The sequence below is a fragment of the Barbus barbus genome (assembly GCF_936440315.1).
Source record: "Barbus barbus genome assembly, chromosome: 40".
In the NCBI taxonomy this organism is placed as follows: domain Eukaryota; kingdom Metazoa; phylum Chordata; class Actinopteri; order Cypriniformes; family Cyprinidae; genus Barbus; species Barbus barbus.
The window spans coordinates 20,083,764-20,105,647 of record NC_136718.1 but is presented as its reverse complement, the minus strand read 5'-3'; the positions used below and the strand labels follow the sequence as shown (position 1 = coordinate 20,105,647).

At 36.3% G+C, this 21,884-nt stretch overlaps 1 protein-coding gene across 1 annotated transcript in view; it reads right to left on the bottom strand.

Annotated features, from left to right (window-relative positions):
- LOC306859965 (plexin-A1-like) overlaps positions 1–21,884 on the bottom strand; it is a 223,554-nt gene that overhangs the window by 22,918 nt on the left and 178,752 nt on the right. Inside the window, exons 17-23 of the mRNA XM_079401423.1 lie at positions 18,859–18,952; positions 18,010–18,246; positions 16,324–16,467; positions 13,663–13,897; positions 5,669–5,811; positions 1,273–1,529; positions 29–95 (exon numbers count right to left, since the gene is read on the bottom strand). Coding sequence (XP_079257549.1) covers positions 29–95; positions 1,273–1,529; positions 5,669–5,811; positions 13,663–13,897; positions 16,324–16,467; positions 18,010–18,246; positions 18,859–18,952 — 1,177 coding nt within the window. The remainder of the gene's footprint in view (positions 1–28; positions 96–1,272; positions 1,530–5,668; positions 5,812–13,662; positions 13,898–16,323; positions 16,468–18,009; positions 18,247–18,858; positions 18,953–21,884) is intronic.

Genomic DNA, 21,884 nt, shown 5'->3' with positions numbered 1-21,884 from the left:
CTCAGTAACAATTACTGTACACGCTTACTTTTAAGAACTTGTACAGAAGAAAAGTGAACCAGTTTGTAAGCATCTTCTCAGCAACAGATTCGGTCCTAAAAGAGAAAAAGGAAAGAAGAGAATGAGAAAATATGAATCAAAATTCATACAGCACAAATGCAATCCAAAAGTGAATGAAAGCTTTCTCAAACAAACAAATAAACAAAAAACTACACTTTTTTTCAAAACAAACCACCAATCTTCATTAAGACCAGACAATTACAGTAATTGGGCGACGTCTTCCATTAATGGCCAACCTGTCGCCAGCCGAAGACCCCCAAAAGCTTCCCCAGAACAGAAGTAATTAAAGCATGCTGTAATTAATGGACTTCAATGCTCCTAATTCATCTGTAGCTGGCAAACGAGAGTGACTGTTAGCGCGAGCTAACTGCTAACTGCGACTCCTTCCTCCCTCAAGCCCACCAGGAGCATTTTCTGCTGTTCAATAATGCATTCACATAGACTTACCAACTCCCATTACTTCCTTGCATAAGGGCCTATTATTAAATGATATGCTCATTAATAAAACGGTGAAGGGGAGATAAGGTGAATGGAGTGGGACAACAGGTATTTCATGAGTGGGAAGTGTCCTGAATAGCTCATTAGCGTACTTCAGTAAGTGTGCTAGATCAGGGTCGACAGTCGGGTGAGATGGAGGATATCGACTTGCATGAATTTCGGAGAAAATTTGAGGTGGTATTTCCAAGCAAGGTTTTTGTGGAATTACAAGTCTACTTATGTTAGTCAAGGTTTCTTGCACAGAAGTCGTGATTTAGTTTTACAATATTTCTGCCCTCTCAATGACTTTTTTTGAACAGGCTGTTTTTGCTACTGTATATTTAAGAGTGCTGTAACTAAACAACCTTGGTTTTGATTGGCTAAAAGCCTGTTCACACAAAGGATAACTATATTAATAACTATTAAGTTTAATAATTGTTATAACTCATTTAGAATAGGGAAGTTCACACTGCATCTATAACAATAACAACACAGAGGAACAATATAGTTATTTTTTCCAGCTGATTAATAATAAAAACATTGACAGGCAATCAGAATCCATCCAGGTTTAAAGAGCTTGAGCATTTAAAGCAGCACAGTGCGTGCCTATAGTATACAAAACGTTATTGTGCATTGGTGTGGATGCTAACATAGTTATGTTTACAGTTATGGTTCTTGTTGTGAAGGGGCATTAACTCAGTGTGAGAGTGTGACTGTGTGTGTGTTTTCGCCCACCTCCTGAGCAGCAGTTTAGGGTGGTTCTTGCTCTCCAGGTTCTTGTCGATGAGGTCAGAGAGCAGCTGTTTGAGGACTCCTGTAGCGTACTCCATCTCTCCCTGTAGAGCTGTCATGATGAGTGATGCCACGTTGCCACGGTCACGCATGGAGAAGGAGCGCTGAGCTTCCAGCGTGCGGATAAATGTCAGCAGAAAGTGCTTCTTGGTGAGAAGTTGACCAAACAGAGTCAAGGCCTTCTCGACATTAGCCTGCACCTGTGGGAAAACACACAGAGCAACTCATTATAGTGTAGAATAAATTACGGCAACTAAAAGGTAAAATCATATCAAATTGCAATAGGATTCATATTAATTTAACATGATTATTTTAAAGGCTCTAAATTCTTTCACAACTTTTGGTCTTATTCCTTTGCGTCTCTCGTGTTCACCAAGGCTGCAGTTATTTGATCAAACATACATTAAAAAAAGTGATTTGTGAAATTCTATTACGCTTTAAAATAACTGTTTTCTATTGTAATATATTTTAAACTGTAATTTATTTCTATAATGTCAAAGCTGAATTTTCAGCATGATTCTTTAGAAATCAGTCTGATATGCAAAGTTTCTGCTCAAGAAACATTTCTTATCAATGTTAAAAACAGTTGCGTTGCTTAATATTTTATGGAAACCGTGATACATTTTTCCAGGTTTCTTTGATGAATAGAAAGTATAAAAACAGTATTTGTAGTAGAAATTTGTACCATCATAAATATCTTCACTGTCAGTTTCGATCAACTTAATCTCAACTATTTTCAAAAAATAAATGAATAAAATTAATAAATCTAACTGACCACAAACTTTTGAACTGCAGTGTAAATGATTTTTAAAACAGTTCATACCCAAATTGCTGTCCTGAACATATTTATTTATATCACTACCTATTTTAGGCCATTTTATGACGCAAATTTGTTCTGCTTCTGTTTCATGCTTGAGGCCCATTGTGTGACTGGTTTGAGGTCTTGAAAAATGACATGAATTTTGGGGGTGGGTCAATCTATTTTAATCGCCCAATAAGAGAAGATGACAACATGAAGCAGCATTCGTATTAAATCTGTGTACTGCAAGATATTTCTGAGTAAAGGTCTGAGTCCGAAATTTTTACATGATAAAAAATAAATACGACCTCACATTGTGTCAATCACGTTTACACACTCCCTCCAAAACGTTCCTCCGTCATAAAAAAAATTCAAATTGGGTTTGATTCTGTGTTTTTGCATCCGTAGCTAGAATTTTGATAGGAAAGGATGACGAATACGAAAAAACGCATTCGAAAATTTCAGACCTTTAAACTGATCATTACCTGGAAAATAAACAGACTTCGTTTAATTGTATAATAAATTAAGATTTTGTTTTTTCAATTTATCAACTGTGCATAGTAAGACCAGGGAAATTTTTAAAGAAAGTTTATGTTTCTTTCAATGTTTTTGATTGACATATTCTGCCTTTCTGAAACACAATGTCGAAGCCCTTTAGTAAATTTAACAGCGTTCAGGCAGAAGTCTGCATGAGGGACGTGCAGCTTTCTGATTGACATCAAAGGGAATCCAAGATGCTAGCAGCTCAAAACACAACAGAAGGAAATGCAGAGTGAGGGCGAGGAAGGACAGAGAGAGAAAGAGTACAGCAGGAAGCAGACGTGACCTCGGAGTCCAGGAGCGAAAGGTGGTGATGTGTCCTTCCGTGAGCCGCACCTGTCACTTTTCATCTGCCTCGCTCTCTCACACATCTTACCTGCACAATTTCTTGAAGCCACATATTTATACTAACATAATAAAAGCAACATCTTACATGTGTCCAAACTAGTCGTGACAAGCTACTGGATATTGTTGTTTATGTGTTTTGTTCCACAGCAGTGTCTACTAGTGTTGGGAAGGTTACTTTGGAAATGTAATAGGTTACAGAATACAAGTCATCCTATTTAAAGTAGCGTAACTATTTCAGTTACTTTATTAAATTAATGCAACTGATAACATTTGATTACTTTTCTAAATTTCTAATGAATGTTTTCAACTGATAATTATTTTCAAACATTTAAACCAGGCAGGGTTAACCTTACAGTAGCACTTAACACTGATCACTTTTCAAAATCCATCACCATTTGAATTAAGATTATAATAATTTAATTTAAAACACAGCCAGCACAAAATCAGACTTTAGCACCTCTTTTCACTTTGAGATTATTCTGAGGTTAAATACAGATTTAAAACCACAACAAGAAATAACTGAATAGCTATGATACTGTTTTTGAAATCAAATTTTGCTGGAAACTATGACAGGAAACACAGGCATCTAACAGTTTGGGCCAGAAATACTAAAAGGGGCAAATTAATGTGAGAACGCAGTTCCAAAACCGCACAGATGGGCATGGAAATTTCTGCAGGTGATTTACTGACAAAGTGCAAATTAAAGAACACGCCAACGCAATCTACCAAGCGCAGCGCAAATTAACGTAAAGATGTTGGGATTCAAATAATGTGTTCTGGCATTCCAAATAAATTAATACGTGTGGAAAAAAATCTTCTCCCTTCTACCACATGCTCTCTGTTGTCTGCAGTGCTTCCTCCTAGCAACAACAAATACAACCATTTCAAGTGCAAAATAGTTTAAGACATGCTTTTTTGGGGTGTTAAATAATGACGCAAATACCAGTAATTTGACGAGTGTAAACGTTAGTAAATCATGTTGCGTGTTTTATTTTAACACTCTCCTCCCATAAATTTTGCGTCTGAAAGGGAAACTCCTATAAATGCATATTCAATAAGGTCTGGAGCAAAAATAAGTGTGTCCATGCCTTTTCAGTGCTAATTCTTTAGTAAATCCTGGCAGTACTATTTTAATGCCAAAAGACGGTTTACGTTGGCTCAAGATGTTAGTAAATCTGGTCTATACATGTACATAAACCCAAATAGGAAATAAAAAAGTTATTGTATAAACATGTCCTATTTTGTGTCCTAATTTGGAAAAAAAAATCAATTAAATCTGTATGTGGGTAAAAATATTCAGATGTTCACCCTAGCGTCATTTTGGAGAATATCCGTACTAGGGTGACGAGGAGGAGACTAATTTGAATAAAGTCCACTGATCTATACAGATCAGTGATAAAGTCTTTTTTCTTGATCTTGTAAGGACCCTTGCTGTTTATGGAGGGTCTGAGAGCTCTCTGATTACATGAAAAATATCTTAATTTGTGTTCCGAAGATGAATGGGTTTGGAACAACATGAGGGTGAGTAATTAATGGCAGAATTTTCCTTTTTGGGTGATCTAACCCTTTAATTAAACAAAAAAAAAAAAAAAAAAATCTCTGATTACAGTTACATTTATTTTGTAATTAAATTACGTAATTCCGTTACATGTATTTACTCTCCAACACTGGTGTTTACTGAGTAGCCCCGCCCACAGTGAAATCAGTGAAATTCTGCATGACATAAAACTTGGCTGTAATTATCTCACATTGTTGTTCGAAAGTTTTCACAGCTAGTTAGGACAAAGAGTTATAATCCAAAGAAATTACGAAAAACAAAAACGAATCTCCAAGCGAGGCTGCCGGAATCAGACATCAAAGCAAACCGGTGTCTGTTATTGTCCCCTTCAGCACCTTATGTACTATGTAACCTGACAAAGGCCTTTTTTCCCGACAACACAGACTAATAAAGTGCCTCAATTCTTCTCTGCTGAGCCGAATGAAATTTGCAGCCTCTCGGGGAGGCCGATTGTACTGTAGGTTGCTTTGGGGTGAGAAGCTACACAGAGCAATAAGGGCCTGAGCCGTGCGCATAGGCACTTGATTACGCCGGGGACTCGGGGGCAAATACAGTGAAAACAAACCCCAGATGAAATAATAAACATACGATCCCTGCGCAAACCAACAGCGTGACCTGCCATACGCAGGCCGGTGGACGCAGCATGTCGGAGAAATGGAGTATTTAATTGCGCTGACCAGTGTGTTTTAAGGTTTTGTGATTGCTTTCGTTTAGCTGCACTGTTTTCATTAGATCGTGCTATTATGTGTCAGTCATTAGCGTCTGGCTTTATTGTACAAGAGGTCACAATCTGTAACGTATTGAACTTGTAAACTCCAAATTGCAGGTTCAAAGGTTTTTTTTTCCAACTCCCGAGAGAGTCACCAACCCCATTTATCAGAAGCAAGTGATGTCAAAAAGATTGGTAACTGAATTTACAATATACATTATGACCTTTCAAGAGTGTTGATCAGGAGTCTATGGCACAATCATAGTTTATACAATCTCAGCATTATGCTGTGGGCTCTAGTATTAGTAGTGGTATGCTGATTTTTGATTGCATTGTTAGTTCTGCTCTAGGGTTACCATGGTGATGACGATGTACTGACCCGTACCTCCATCTCCTTGAGCACCGGGTGGTCCTCAATGCCAGGGAACAGGACCCTCATGGCATAGGTTCGGTAGTCCAGGAACGGGATACCAGCTCCATCCAGCTCTTGTGTTAGTTCATGGATGTCAGTTTGGAGTTCTGCAAAAGCTGTGAGAAGAAAAGAAATGGTAAGTAAGTTATGGTAAGAAATGGTAAGTTCCAACATCTGAAAAAAATTAAATTTCATGATTTTTTCAGTTGTATGTTGAGCAGATAAAGACATTTAAAAATAATTTAATAAAGCAAGCAGACAATATATAATAATATATAATGTTAATATATATATATATATATATATAAACACACACACACACCATTTAGATATTAGGTCTGTTTGAGCAACTCAAATATTTCCGTTGTAGTTTTGCAGTGCAGATAAAGATTTTAAAGTCAGATCAGGGTGCATCTTATAAAATATCTCATAATAGAAGTTAGATTTGCTTTAAGCCTTCAATAAGTACGAATAAAAATGAACTTTAAATAAAGTGGTTGATTGGGAACTCATGAAAACGTGGTCACTGGGAGCCTTGTGCAATAATAGGCACTTGTTGGGTAAACAGAAGCGATGCTAAGTCTGTCAATCTGTTTGTTTATTCGGTTTACGACTAATTTGGTTTTGCTATTCGAAAAGAGCGGGAGGGAAGAGACGTAAGAGACACAAAGTTCACGGGAAAAGAAAGTCAATTAATTGCATGAGTGGGTAATTAATAAAGGAGCGGAGCTTTCATGCATAATTTCCTCCAGCTGTTGTTCCTCCTCGTTGTCCGCTGGGATACGAATAGTGAAGTAAGAAGCTCCTACTCTAAGTGAGGGTTTTTCATCTTAAAAATACTACACAAATATTATTCAAGATGAACTGCCCAATGGGATTTTCAGTCTCCCGACTAAAAAAAAAAAGAAGAGAAAGTGACAGGCCTAAAGAGCTTTTAATTCAATGGGTCTTTCTCATCAAAGTGCACTTGAAAGGCCCAACAAAGATTTCCAACATGAGGGATGGCCTTGTAATTGAATTTCACTTCATTACTTGGAGAGGCGCGTGTCGGATCGTAAAGCACGAGGGGGCATTACAGACAACTTGAATGCGAATTTTTAAAGGCTTCCTATTGTAGTGGTCAAAACATTACGCCTCTCAGGAAGCAGCAGCAGTGCTGGCAAGGTCAGCCAGCAAAACATTTCCTTTAGTGCTGAAGCTGTTTGTCAAAACAAGTTTGAAAAGTTTAGTACACTGCTGATAATGTGCTTCTTTCTGAAATCGTTCCTTTAGTTGTGAAAGCACTCAAAGTGAAACCATTCCAATTACCGCCATGTCCACACACGCTTGCACTAACATTTCTTGGCTAATATAAAGCAGAGAGGCGAAGCTGATATCCCCACTGAGCGTTCTCGATATCTAAACCTGCGCTGGATAGCTCGCTAATTAGCCATTAGCCATGCCTTTGTTTGTTTGTACTACTGCGCTCTCTGACGGGCTGCATCATGGCTCAGTAAGGCTCTGCACATGGTGAATCACATGTCCCTGGATGGCTCTCGCCCAACCACACCCCATGACTGAGCACGCGCAGCGCCATCACGACTTTATGCTATAGGGCCAAACTAGAGGGTGAAGCGGTTTAGAGAGGTGGGAACGCTGATTTTAAGCATTTATAGGGCATTCATACTTTTAGGTAAATCTCATGAAACATGAAAAGAAAATATATGCATTTCTTTTTGGTCCTCAAATCTGATTGGCTGATAAGAGTGAGATATTCTAGTGATATCAGAACTTCAACAGTTTCACCGTTTGTATGACTCCGCTTGCAGTATTTGTCACAGCGAGTGTCATGGCGAATGCCCAAATCCACAATAATTTTTTATATACAATACTGTTTTTTGTCACGGAATGCAGTTTTAAGAGTATTCATATCGCGCTGCTACTCGTGTGATATTGCTTATATATATTATATATATATTGCTTATATATATATATAGGGGTGGCACGGTACATGTATTCATACCGAACGGTCACGGTACGGACATCTCGGTTCAGTGCATGAGGCCTTACGACGAAAACAGGCAATTCACCCCCAATCCAGAAGGGGGCGCCGGCAGTAATGCAACGCTGTTTGATAATTACCAGCGCCAGGAGAAGAACAGCGATCTGGACACATGCCACGGGTTTGATAGCTTCGGGTCATTACCAAGCAAATCCAATCCCAGCCCAAATGAGAAATAACCAAGCTAAGGTCATAAATATTTTGCAGAGGTTGTAAATAATGTCAGCGCATATGATCCAAATAAAATATTGATGCGCAGATTGAATGGCATTGTGATAACAAACCGCTCAGGTTGTCCACTAATGAAGGCAGTTGGCCAATCAGTGAGAATATATATATATTATTTTTGTATTTTTTTTAATGGGAGTATGAGAACCTCTTTTACATGTTCGTAATGGGAATTTGGGGAGAAAATGTGCAAATCGTAGTTTTTAGAAAACATTTTATTTTATTTTATTTTATCGTGATTTTGGTGTAAAATATGAGATTTCTTGATGCGATTTTTGGAGATTCACACCTTCGTAGACTGCTGGGGTGGGATCACTGGTTTCATTGGGATCACTATTGGATGAATCTCAATAAAATTTGCAAGAAAATGTCATAAGAGACTTATTTAGCCTAAAAATCAAAAGAACAATTATATTTAATTGGAAATTTATATAGCTATAATGAAAAAACAAAAAACATTTTTGGACCATTATGTTTCTTCAATGGTCCCCCCAAAAAACATGTACTGCTCCAATGATGGTTTTCATTGCTCTAATGCAGTAATTATATAAAATATGCAAAATATAATATAATATATGTAATGTATCTTATAAAAATATTATCATTAAAATATTTGATAAAATATGTAACAAAACAAACCTCTCTTTATCCAAAAACATTGTTTGGCATAAAATATGACACTTCTTGACAGGTTTTGTGAGATTCACCCTTTTGCAGCCCATTATCTGACCCTGGCTTGGACAGACCATGGGTTTGATAGCTTCGGGTCATTACCAAGCAAATCCAATCCCAGCCCAAATGAGAAATAACCAAGCTAAGGTCATAAATATTTTGCAGAGGTTGTAAATAATGTCAGCACATATGATCCAAATAAAATATTGATGCGCAGATTGAATGGCATTGTGATAACAAACCGTTCAGGTTGTCCACTAATGAAGGCAGTTGGCCAATCAGTGAGAATCAGGGCTAAAGAACGTGACAGCTAATCAATGCCTACAGTTCCTTCACCCGTTTGCCAAGAAGTAAATTTCTTTCATCATTCTCCCTCTGCCATTCAGCTATCTTCCCCTTTACAGTGAAAAAGACTGTTTGTTAGCTAGCTAGCCACACCATGCGTTTTCATCCTCCTGACAGGGTTGTGACCAGGAAGGCCGACAGTCCTAAGATAATGGCCAATTAGACCAGGTGCATCTCTACGAAAGCAGGTAGAGTGTGGCATTGGGAACCTTTACGGCATATGGAAACTGCATTTCAAACTGGGCGGAAGACGGAATGCCATATCAGCGCAGCCCACTAACGCCAACCTGTTACCAAGACATGCTAACAACCATAATGGTGTCACCATGGCGACAAGAGAACGGAAAGACGTTAATGTGGAGCTTGATAGTACACCTGCAGGTTTCACTTCAACAGCAATTTAAATTCTATATTAAATCCACGTTCTGTAATGTGGACGTTTATCATAGAAAGTGGCTTTTATATAAAACATTCATAAATATATAAGCAGAAACAGTTAGGGTGTAAAAGCTTTCGTGTTAGAAAATTATACATAAAATTGACCATTTATATTTTTTGTAACAAAATATAAATCTTATTTCTAATGAGATTGTCTTGATTATCTTATTTTCTAATGATATATATATATATGCATGCACACGCATTATATGTTATATGATTTAATTTGATATACTTTATCAATTAATAAACATAATTATATATAAATATTAGGGATGCACCGATACCACTTTTTCCAGTACTCGCTCGATACCGATACTTTTATTTTTGGTACTTGCCGATACCGATTACTGATACTGATATTTTTATTGCATATTTACATTTTTAAAATATTGGGTACAGAAACCAAAAGAGTATGTATAATGTTAATTGGTTAACTTCATTTCAAATAAATACAGTCAAACCAAAATTTATTCAAACACCTTTAAAATTCCTCACATTATCACGGTTTATTCACTATAGTTTAGAAAATGGTAATAAAATATGAAAAGAACTTTGTCTGAACAAATTCAGCTTGATAATGTCAGATAACTTTGATAGAAAGGTACATAATGGATTACAATCAACCAAAAATGATTCAGACAGCTGTTAGTATGACAATATTTACACAACTATCAATACTCTGTCAGGCCACCCTTAGCCTTAATGACAACCTGTAGTCTCCTGGGCATGCTGTAAACCAGGTTCATGCAAACCTGAAATTCAGTTTTTTTCCCAGACTCGGTCTGAATAATTTTTTGTCCCAAATTTGTATCAATTTTACTGGTAGTCCACTGTATGAAGAATTTTTGGTTATAATATGTCACAGTTTACTTTATTTTGATTTGACTGTATAATATCTTCGGTTATTTTCACACTTAATTATGCCCATTAAAATGTATTTTACAAGTTTTTGTTACTTTCACTGTTCATTTTTTTGCTCTATGGTACATCATCTTTAATTTAATAACATTAGAGCTGCTCCATTGCAGCGGCTCAGTACTGTAATTACGCATTTTGCTGTAATAATGCAGGGAACCACTCCTTATAAATCTCCTAACTGTGATATTTTCAGAAATAAAAGTTGCTTTTTTTCATCTGAAACGTGCTGCCATTTATATTCCAAAGCCTCTAATATAATGCATAATCAATCATGAAGCAAGCAAAACACACGCAACGTGCGCACATATTTGTACTGGTGCAGAATGAGAGGGACAAATACAGAACATAGCGCATAGGCTGTTAGTTTAACTTTTGCCAGAATGTTGTGCATGCTTAAGGTTGAAAATAAATGATGGTTTATAGTGAATACCCCTATAAATTGTCTTATATTTACGATTTAGTTTTAAGCCAAATGATGCGTGTGCCAAGTGAGCGAACATCAATAAAGATCACACAACAGAAGTGCGCGCACGCTCTCTCTCTCTCTCTCTCCCTACCGTTAAGTAACTGTGTATTGTTTTACTTACTTGTTTTTGACATATCCGACCGACCTACAAACTATCCAGTGATGTCTGTGAGAAAGGGATATTCACTCGACGAGCTTGCGCATCTACGCCGCCGCGAGCTCAATCCACTCAGCATGCTTTGCTTAGCCCATCAACTCGCGCACATCAGCTATACAAGCGTCAATACTGAATGTTTAACATTAATTTCATTGCATGCATATACTTCGTAGACATACTTAATCTCTAATAACTCCATTCTGCTGTCTGTATTTCTTTGTCTGAATATGGCACTTATCACATGCTGTGTGGTATCGGCGTTTGGTATCGGGGCATTTTAACGAGTACGAGTACAGGAGCTCAGTATCGGGCCCGATACCGATACCAGTATTGGTATCGGTGCATTCCTAATAAATATATATAATTTTTATGTGTAAAACAATTGTACATTTTATTACATACGTAAATTCTATATATTTAATTTTTATTTGTAATTTTTGAATACATTTTTTTCCAAAATTAAAAATATATACATATTTTATATATATTGAAATTTGTTCTATTTTATATAAAAAAATGTATATAAAAAATGTATGCGTGTGAGTGTGTGAGTGTGTGTGTGTGTGTGTGTGTGTATGTATGTATGCATGCATGTATGTATGCATGTATGTATGTATGTATGTATGTATGTATGTATGTATGCATGTATGTATTGTGTAATGGTACACATATTCGTACCGAAAATTTTCGATGCAGGTCTTTCAGGTTGGGTAGGCATGTGCACCGAATGAATCATTCAATTTTTTCTGAAAATTCAGACAATAAATGGCGTTTCGCTCTTTGATGTGGCGCGACATATCAGCGTTTACTAACACCACAGTTCCTTCCTCTTTATTACTAGTTTTAACTGATCTGGGATGACCGAACACCTGAGAAAAGATAATGCCAACTCCTCAGGATGCCAACACTCAGATAACATACAGAATTACCAAATTTTGCCATAAGTTAAATATATTAAGGTTCTGCAATACATAAATATATTGTGGAAACTTATTTTCCTGTAGAGCTGCTTTGCAACGATTTGTATTGTAAAAAGCGCTATACAAATAAACTTGAACTTAACGTGAAATATACATGAATGAAATATCACCCCTCATGTAATCACTAAATTATTAATTGATTTTTATCCCTAATAAAATTTTAATTATAATTTAATTTATTTAAAGAAAGAGCAGTTTGTTCTGTAAACCATTGTTAAATAAATAAGAAAAGCAATTGATTTTTTTCCTCCTGCTGTACCAAAATCATACCGAACCGTGACGTCAAAACCAAGGTACGTAACGAACCGTCATGTTTGTGTACCGTTACACCCCACCCCTATATATATATATATATATATATATATATATATATATATATATATATATATATATATATATATATATATATATATATATATATATATATATATATATATATATATATGTATATATATATATATATATATATAGTCCTGGTCTACGATTAATCGCAAATTTAAAATACTAGGATTTCCCTGTAAATGTGTTGAAATAAAGGAAGGCATGACAAACTGGTTTAAGGAAACAGAACCTTTCACATCTCCGCCAGGTATGAGACATAATCATCATTATTCTTTTGTTTTAATTCAGCCATTATCAGCCTTTATACTGGCAATAAAACGTTTACCAAGCCACATCACTTCAATCCCAGTACACATTTACCCAACTATTATCAAAAGTATTTCTAAATAAATACAACAAAACATTTTCTTGCGACCTTACATGAAGTATCATGATAAAATGTATCATGAAGAATTGGACCTGTTCTGCATGTGCATTAGAGCTAACATTAGCATCATGCTACATAAGACAATTTATGAGATTAATAGTACACTTTTACTCAGAACTCACTTTAAACCACCATCGAGTGTTTGTAATAGCTTCCTTTTGCGATCACACGTGTATACTTTGGGCGGACACGGTACATTATAAAAGTAGCCCAAAAAAACGCAACCCACGGCTCTGTAATTTTTCCCACGAATGTATTTTCAAAATTGCCCAATTGTGCAGGAAAACCGCGGCCCTGGCAACACTGGTTCGCTGTACCCTTATCAAATATGAGTATACATATCTCTCGTGCACTGTCGCTCTCTCTCTCTCGGACACACTCGCTCTTTCTCTCCGCGTTCGCTTCACTTTTGTCGAGACCGGCACCTCATAATCACGCAATCCCTGCGTCCCAATGTACATACTATCCACCCTATCTGCCCTAAATAGTATTGAAAATTACTAATACCACATAGAATTTAGGATGGATAGTGTGCACATTGGGATGCAGGCAATGATTACCTTCCGCGCTGCGATGACGGCAAAAAGTTGGGGTCAAACCTTATTTTAACGCGTTAAAATTTTTAGATTAATCGCATGCGTTAACGTTGACAGCCCTAATATATATATATATATATATATATATATATATATATATATATATATATATATATATATTAATTCATTATAAACTATTACAAATAATCTTAAAGCAATTAGCCTGTGTCTGACTAGTCCATAAATACCACAATAACTTAAAATCACAATTAATGTGGTTAAACAATGTGATTGATTGATTGACAGTTTGTTAAAAAGAGTAACACGCAGCTGCACTAGGATACAGATTGTGAACACACTGACCAATCGGTTTAAACCCTAAATAATATATGACTTACTAATACTTCATCTCACCTTCTTTGCACTCGAGAGCGACTCTAGACTCCAGGTTGTCCATTTGCAGCTGGAGTCTTTTGAGGGTGCGGTCAGCGTCCCGGGACTTGCGCTTGTAGGCGATGAGCACCGCGATGATGACCAGCAGCAGGAGGCCTCCACCTCCTCCAATCCCGATGATGGCAGGCAGGGTGAGAAGGCTGTCGGAGTAGATCTGCAGGGTGCCGGGGGAATATTCAAACCCTCCTGCCCGGATCTGTAACAGAGACATGGGAGACTCAGGCTCATGGTGCAGGAAGCAAATCTTGTGTAGTGGTCTGCGATCTACAATTAGCCGCGATTAACATTCGTAATTTTGTTGTGCCAATTCATTTGTGAGAATCAACTTTTTGCGTCAAGAACGCAACAGCAGCTTTAAACAAAGACCTAAATTAAAACTTTACAAGCCAATCACATTTGTGAGACAAGCTAAGAGATTGAAAACCCATTTAGCTTGAAATGTCCTATTATTAATGGATCATTTCAAGCTTGTATTTCGAGAATAGAAAATTTAACAAGGAACCGTGTGATTGTTTACACAGCTCTGTCTTGGCAAAAATCAATCCACACAGTGTCAAGGTGTTTGTTTTAAGCATAAACATGTTTGTACAACAGAATAGTTAAACGTCTAAAACCAATAAGATGAAGATAATTTATTTTTCTAAAGAAACTGTGAGGATGTTTATTCAATAAAACCTGTGATCTGGCACTGCTTAGCCCTTGCAAAATCTGTATGGTATCTTAGAGGCAGTACTGGGTAGTAACTGATTGCATGTAACCTTGACTATGTAATCAGGTTCTTAAAATTAAAGGATTAGTTGAAAAAGTATATATACACATTACACGTGACCTTCCCAATGTGATTACGTAATGGACACGTGTCGCAGAGCTAGTGCAAGATGAGCATTTGTGGTTAAAAAGTATATTGTTTTATTTTTTTTTTATTGATTGTTTGGCTCCCATTGAAGTCCACAATATGGAGAAAAATCCTGGAATGTTTTCCTCAAATTTTTTTATTTCTTTTTGACTTAAGACATGAACATCTTGGATGACATAGGGGTGAGTAAATTATCAAATTTTAATTCCGGAAGTGAACTAATCCTTTAAGTACTTTCAATTTTATTTAATTTCTTTATTTTCTTAAATATGTGGGTATATAGTATTTATAGAGTTGTAACTTTTAGTTACTTTTTCTACTTTGTAAGTCACTTTGGACAAAAGCGTCTGATAAATGACAAAAGTAAAGTAAGTAAAGTAAGTACTTGTAATTAGATTATATTACATTTTAAAATACTCAATCAGACTAGTTACTATTTTTACATATTATTCACATGGTCACATGACATGCAGATTTACAGGTATAACATTTCCTATTTTTATTATGTGTTTTCTTTTAATAATTGTCATTTTAAAAATATTTATTTAAATTGCACATTTTCATGATTTAATTATTTATTAGCTTTTCACTAAACTCACAAACCCCAGGGTGGGAAACTTTGACGTAATACAATGTTTAATGCACTTCATAACAATTCATTGTTCATAACATTTTTAATAACAATGAATGCATTAATTTGTTGATGATAACAACGTGTCATGTAAATTAGAATCAGTAATGGACTACAATTTTCAAGTAATCTACCTAGAACTGAAACTGAATGAAAATCAAGGACAAGCACTTATATATCAATATAACATATACATTTAATATAATTAATTATTAATACATTTTATAAAGCCATTAACCTGTGTCTGACCCGAACATGAATTCCAGTAATGACTTACCATAATTAATTTCTCTCTTTAACAACTCACACAATGTGAGGTATCATTCATGTAAAAACAAATCATGCACAAAGAGGTGTAGAAATACAGTAAAATGCTTTAGCAAACAGCGCTAACATGAATATTTGGAACTCCAGTGCAGACATTACGTGAGCGTATGTACTGCACCGCAGGCATTGTGTGCTGTCTGCAAAACTACAGGGACCCCTGGGAAGGCATAGGGTCAAAGATTGCAGCCATGCAAAATTTCCTAGAGAGACTCTCTCTAACAGGGGTCACGGTGGTCAATGCACAGCTGTGCGACGAACACACTCACATCATCACACATGTATACACACACATTCTCTAATTCTCACATATAGGCCAAAATATACAGAAATCACACGCACTGAGAGCTGCCAGACGTGATCCAATGCACCAAGGGCAGCCCATAAGTAGGTCACTGTACATGGGACAAGAGCACAGCTGTGTCTGAGTCTCCCCGGCCTCGCCTCACACCGCCTCTGAGTGCCGCACGGGAAGGCAACGCAAAGAGACGCGTCTATTTTTGAACCAGCATTTTTCAAAGAGCATTTGTACAAACATATATTTCACACAATTTCTCAGAATTCAATGTGACATTTGCGACAAAAATAATATGAATGCAGAAAACAAGCGTAAATATTTTTCTTCTCGGAGCATTTCGCTTTCAGAGCCATCACAACGAATGACATGCTGCGGCGAGATAAAGAGTGTCCTTTCAAGACATTTTCCTTCAGCGGGGCATTCGGTTGGTGTTAAGTTCATTCCTGGCTGCGAGTTGTCATTTCCAATCTGTTGACATTTGGTCAGTGTGAACTTGAGGATCTAAGTACATACCGTCACTTTGTGCTGTCCGGTGAGGTTGGGCCACTCGCACAGCAACTGGGTCTCAGAGAGTGTCAGAACGCACGGCGTCTCTCCAATAAACACAGTGTAGTTAAGTCTGGAGTTACTGGGAGCTGCAGGAATCAAATTACGACCCTGTAATGACAACAAAATAGAAAAAGATATCATCAATATGAAAAGAAACAATAAAATATAACTAACATGAATTGTTTTAACAAAAAAGTGTTCCTCATGATTCTCAACAGGGCGTTGTTATGTAACATTTAAAAGCATCAACTATGCTGATAACTATAATTTCCATCAAAAATTATTATTGTAATAATATTAAAAATATATATATATATTTGTTGGCAACAAGTAATTTATGTGAAATAATATTTAATATAAACATAATTACATTATATATGTGATATAAAAATGAATTTAAGGTTATAATTTTAGATATGCATTTATTATTATTATCATCATCATCATCATCATAAACATTTATAAAATTAAAATAGAATTATATGAATTATATAAAATAGAATTATTTGCATATTATATTCTATTATATTTGTATGTCTTCACACACACTATAAAATATACAATATAAAATGTAATTAATTTGAAAAATAAATTACAGTACATATGAAAATGGTACATTTATAAAAAAAAAAAAACTGTGAAATCACACTTTTATATAATACATTTTTTGTGTTGGCAACAGTGAAAATGTTGGCAGGGAAAATATGTTTATAGAATGTCTATAGATATCTAAAATATTCCTTTAAGATGCTGGAATGGGTTTTCAAGATAGCAATGGCCTCTTTTTGTCTGAATTAAATTTAGCATCACACAACCTTGGACACGTAAAGGTCATGCAGATATTGATTTTAAAAAAGCAAAGAAAACCCCAGAGGCTTGAACAGATATGAACATATCCTGTGACTGATCTCCTCAATGGAGATAAACAGGAAGGAAAATAAAGGTCAGAATACTCTGCGGCCACATGGACAGAAGGGATGGGAAAAAGAAATGTTGATGAACAACAGCAAAGCACCCCCCACCCATCCTCATGATTCAGCGAGGCCACGGCACAACGCTCTTTAATGCAAATTCTGCTCCCTCTCCCCCTCTCATCTCATCCGCGCCGCCAACCCCAGATCAAATTAGATGAGAAATTAATTGCGTGGAGAATGTGATGCATCTCCAGAATATCCCTGATTATTTCACCAAATTGCATTTTCGTATTTTCCTTCGCTTTGCTAATGCACCGGGTTGTTGTCTCTCCCCCCCAATAAGCCAGGCGGGGGATCAGGCATTAAGTAAAAAGGTTTCGTTAATAAATTTCCATTTAGCAAAGAAATATCACCCGACATGCTTCGACTCTCACCTCAGTTGGTTTAAAGAAAAGAGAATCTTTCATTACAGGAGAAACCAGCCGGGGCCTGTGATCAGCATTCTGAAGTTTATAAACGAAGGGGTGAAGAAGAAGTGGTACGTATGGAGAGGACAATTTCTAGATACTACTGTAGCTAGTTTGCAGTATCCTTTTGCTCCTTTTATTCAGGAAAGGAAAATATGGGCAGAAGAAGTGGCAACGTGATCAGCAAATGACGCAAACTCCAATTGGCCACATAAACCTCACATCAATAACCACAAATCCTTCAACCGCTTGAAGCGAGTGAAGTGTACCTTCAGAATAAGGGGCGATGTTGGTTTGAGCTCCAGAATGCCTGTGGGACTGAGGGGTTCAAAGATGGGGTCTGGGTAGTAGCTGAAGCTCTCGTTGACGACCACAAGGGCGTGAACGTTATCCATGTAGAAGCCGATCTCATCCGGTCCGCTGCCAGTCTCCGCAAAGCCTCTATCCGAATCAGCCACCGACGGGGCCAGACAGACCATAACGGAGTTGTTGAAAACTGTGCAGTTCTGAGTAGAATAGGAAAACAGAGGGACAAAACTGAATAAAACTTCATTTTTTAACAGCTTTGTGGAGTGTCCATTAAATGTGTTCATTATACAAATTAAGTATAAGTATTATTTTTTAATAAGAAGAAATAATCATAATTATATGAAAACAACATCTATTGATAAATAAAGAAAAAAAAAACATTATAAACCACTTTTAATCTCTTTAATGTTTTATTAATCTGCAATATAATGCAATTAATTATTTGAATTAACAAAAACAACCATTTTTATTATTAACAATAACTATTATTATTATTAATTTCTAAAAACCACCTTCTTTCTTTCTATCTGCAAAATAATGATGATGCATTTAAATGATGTCTCTGTGATCATTCTCCGAAAAAAATAATAAAACATAATACATTTATGTAATAAATACATAAATTATATAAATGCATTGCATTATTTGCATTACACATATTGTGCAGTTAATTTCATTTAAACATCTGATTGACTCTACTGCAACACAGCGACAGAGGAACATGTGGAAGCTTTTGTGAGATGAACATTAGAAAAAAGTATGGAAGAGCCTAGAGATGTCAGGAAAGGACAAGGAAACAGGATACTTACATGGAAGGACTCGGCAGAGCCGTACTTGGCGCGGATCTTGGGTTCTTTAATGGTGGCCAGGTTGGTGCCGCTGATTGTCAGCAGAGTCCCACCGCTGGGAAGAGAAACAGGAAGTCATCATCGAAACATGATGGGTACAGATCTTGCACAATAACCCAATCATACAGTCTAGCTCAACACTTGGCCTTGAAATCTGAAGAAATATCAGTCTATCAAGCTTTTCATCCCAAAGGAGGCAAAACAGAGCAGAGGTAATATATCCCATAATCACTTTTGGCGATGAGACACAAAAAGGATTTTCGTGAAGAGCCGGGCGTTTAAAGACATTCTACCTCTACATATGCGGCACCCATTTCATAAGTCATAACAGATTCGATGATATTCACAGAGCCCATCAAATAAAAAAGAGTTTCATAGCTTTCAGTCAGCTTCTGTTAGCTTCAAGGCTAACTATATGTTAGCGCATTTCTGTACTTATTTAAATTCATTCAATTCTGGCCAAAAATGCCTTTAAATCAGAGATATTTTGGGGGTAAAACTCAGAGTTTAAAACTACATTTAAACTGAGAAAGTCCCTCCTGCAAATCTGCACGCCTCTTTTTAATCAATTGTGATATTTTAAGTAAAATTTTGACAGGCTGTGATGTAAACAAAAAGCTACTAGCTATTTAGAAAGCCCTTTAACTTCACCCTGCCCCCATTTCCTGTTTCAATAGGAAATCTGTTAACCCTAGAGCTCGGTTTGTCTTACCAGGTTTTTGGAGACCTGCTCGTTCACAGCACACTGTATGTGTGGAGTTCTTTCAGTCTCTCTTTTCTATGTCTCTGTCCGTCTCAGAGAGAAATCCCTCTTAACTCAGGTACAAGCTTCAGGGAACAAGAAAAAGGACACCCTGCCTACAAATAGATTCTCTGCCTACCACTTTCTGAGAAGATATCTCATTCCAGTCACAATGCTTGCAAGTACGCAACTGTACACTTGATGTATTGCAAGCATGCAACACTGTTATTGTATTACTGTGGCAGCAACCAACCTCAATACTTACAAATGACTTTAAACCAGATGTGCTAGCTGAAAATATGTGAACAGTTTAACTAATTTCAACCATATGTACTAGCATAGCTAGTTTTGGGCCTGACTTTTCTTGGTTTATTTCTTGTTTGCCCTAACTTTTGATTTCTTTGCATCCGTCTTTAATTGACGATGCTATATGTAACTTCGGCTACTATTTTTTAGGCTTATCGAACACAAAATTGTTTCATGATACTAATTTGCCTAGGGTTCCCTATTCTGACGTCTTGTGTTCACAAGCTTGTTGACATTGGTGGTCTGTGAGTTTGAGTCTCACACTGTACCGCCGCTGATGTCTCTGCCTGTTTGCCTCTGTGACACCTGCTGCGCCGTGGCCCTGAAGGGCATTTTCAGCTCAAATCAATACAGTTTCAGTCGGCGCACACTAACAGGCTCTGGGGCCACAACGTTTGGGTTCCAGTTATGTCTGTTCAAGCTAGAGGCGACTTCTGCACAGGCGCAGTCATTTCTGGTACTGCTTTGATCCCTGAGTGTGTGCGTTTGTTTTTCTGAGGCAGACAGAGGGGGGAAAGGTACCGCGGTACACACTCATGGGGGATAATGGCCCCGTTCAAAGCAGGGCTCGGTGGAGAGAGTGCACGCTTGACTGTGGCGGCTTGGGTCAGCAACAAAATACACAATCACACAGACACACAGTTGTGAGTATGTGTGAGTCGTGACATAACCAACTCGCAACTCTTTTGTGAGTATGTGAGTAAAGGAAAAAGCCAGGAACTTCAAACTCAAATATAATACAACACACACACATCTTAAATAATTTTAAGATATGTATGAAGCGCCAAACAGGAAATAATTTTATACAATCTGAATATATAAATGTAAATTGTGAATATATAGAAGTAAATCAGAATTTAAATATTTATAAATCTGAATATATAAATGTAATTCAGGATATATAGCTATAAATCTGAATATATAATTGTAATTCAGGATATATAGTTATAAATCTGAATATATGATTGCAATTCAGGATATATAGTTATACATCTGAATATATAAATGTAAATCAGGATATATAGTTATAAGTCTAAATATATAGATACAAATTGTAATATACAAATGTAAATTATTAATATATAAAAGTGAACCCAAATATATAGTTTTAAGTCTGAATATATAAATGTAAATTGTGAATATGTACTTACAATATATTTAGATTTACTTCTATATATTCACAATTTACATTTATATATTCAGATTTTATATAATTATTTCCTGTTTAGCACTTCATATATATCTTAAAATTATTATTTAAATATAAAAATCAATGTCTTCCGCTTTCTCTACAGTACTGTATATATTAGGGCTGGGCGATATGAGCAAAAATTAATATCTGTATTTTTTGGCTGATTTGCGGTTTACGGTATATATCTCGGTATTTTGTATTTGGATTAAACAAATAAACTAATAAAGTGAATGTAACCATGCAGGCATACATTATGTGCAAAAAAAGGGGTTAGAATCACATTACATTCTAACATTGTAACATTTGTAATCTAAAAACAAAAACCATGCTTTTAAAGCAGAAGTTAAATTTACTAAACTAAAAAAAAAGCACAGACTAATTGAGTAAAAAGGCTTTTACCCATTACAGTCACTTTACAGTTAGTGCTCTCATACATATACACTACCTTGTAGGTTTAAAATTCTACAGATGTCACGTTTATATTGTCCAACTAATATTATGTATATTTTAGTCAGAGTTCTTGCGCACCTATTTCATTGCGCTCTGTCTGTTTGGCACGCATGCGCGGCGGCGCTCATTCTAAACGAAGTTTGTGAAGTTTAGTAGAGAATCGCAAAGCAAAAGCTCATGCACGTCTGAGAGCAAAATGGAAATATTTCCATGGCTTTCTAACATCTACATAATATACCCTTGAAATGTAAGTTATGCATTTAGGAAAAGAGCACATAGCTTAAACCAGCGCGTCTC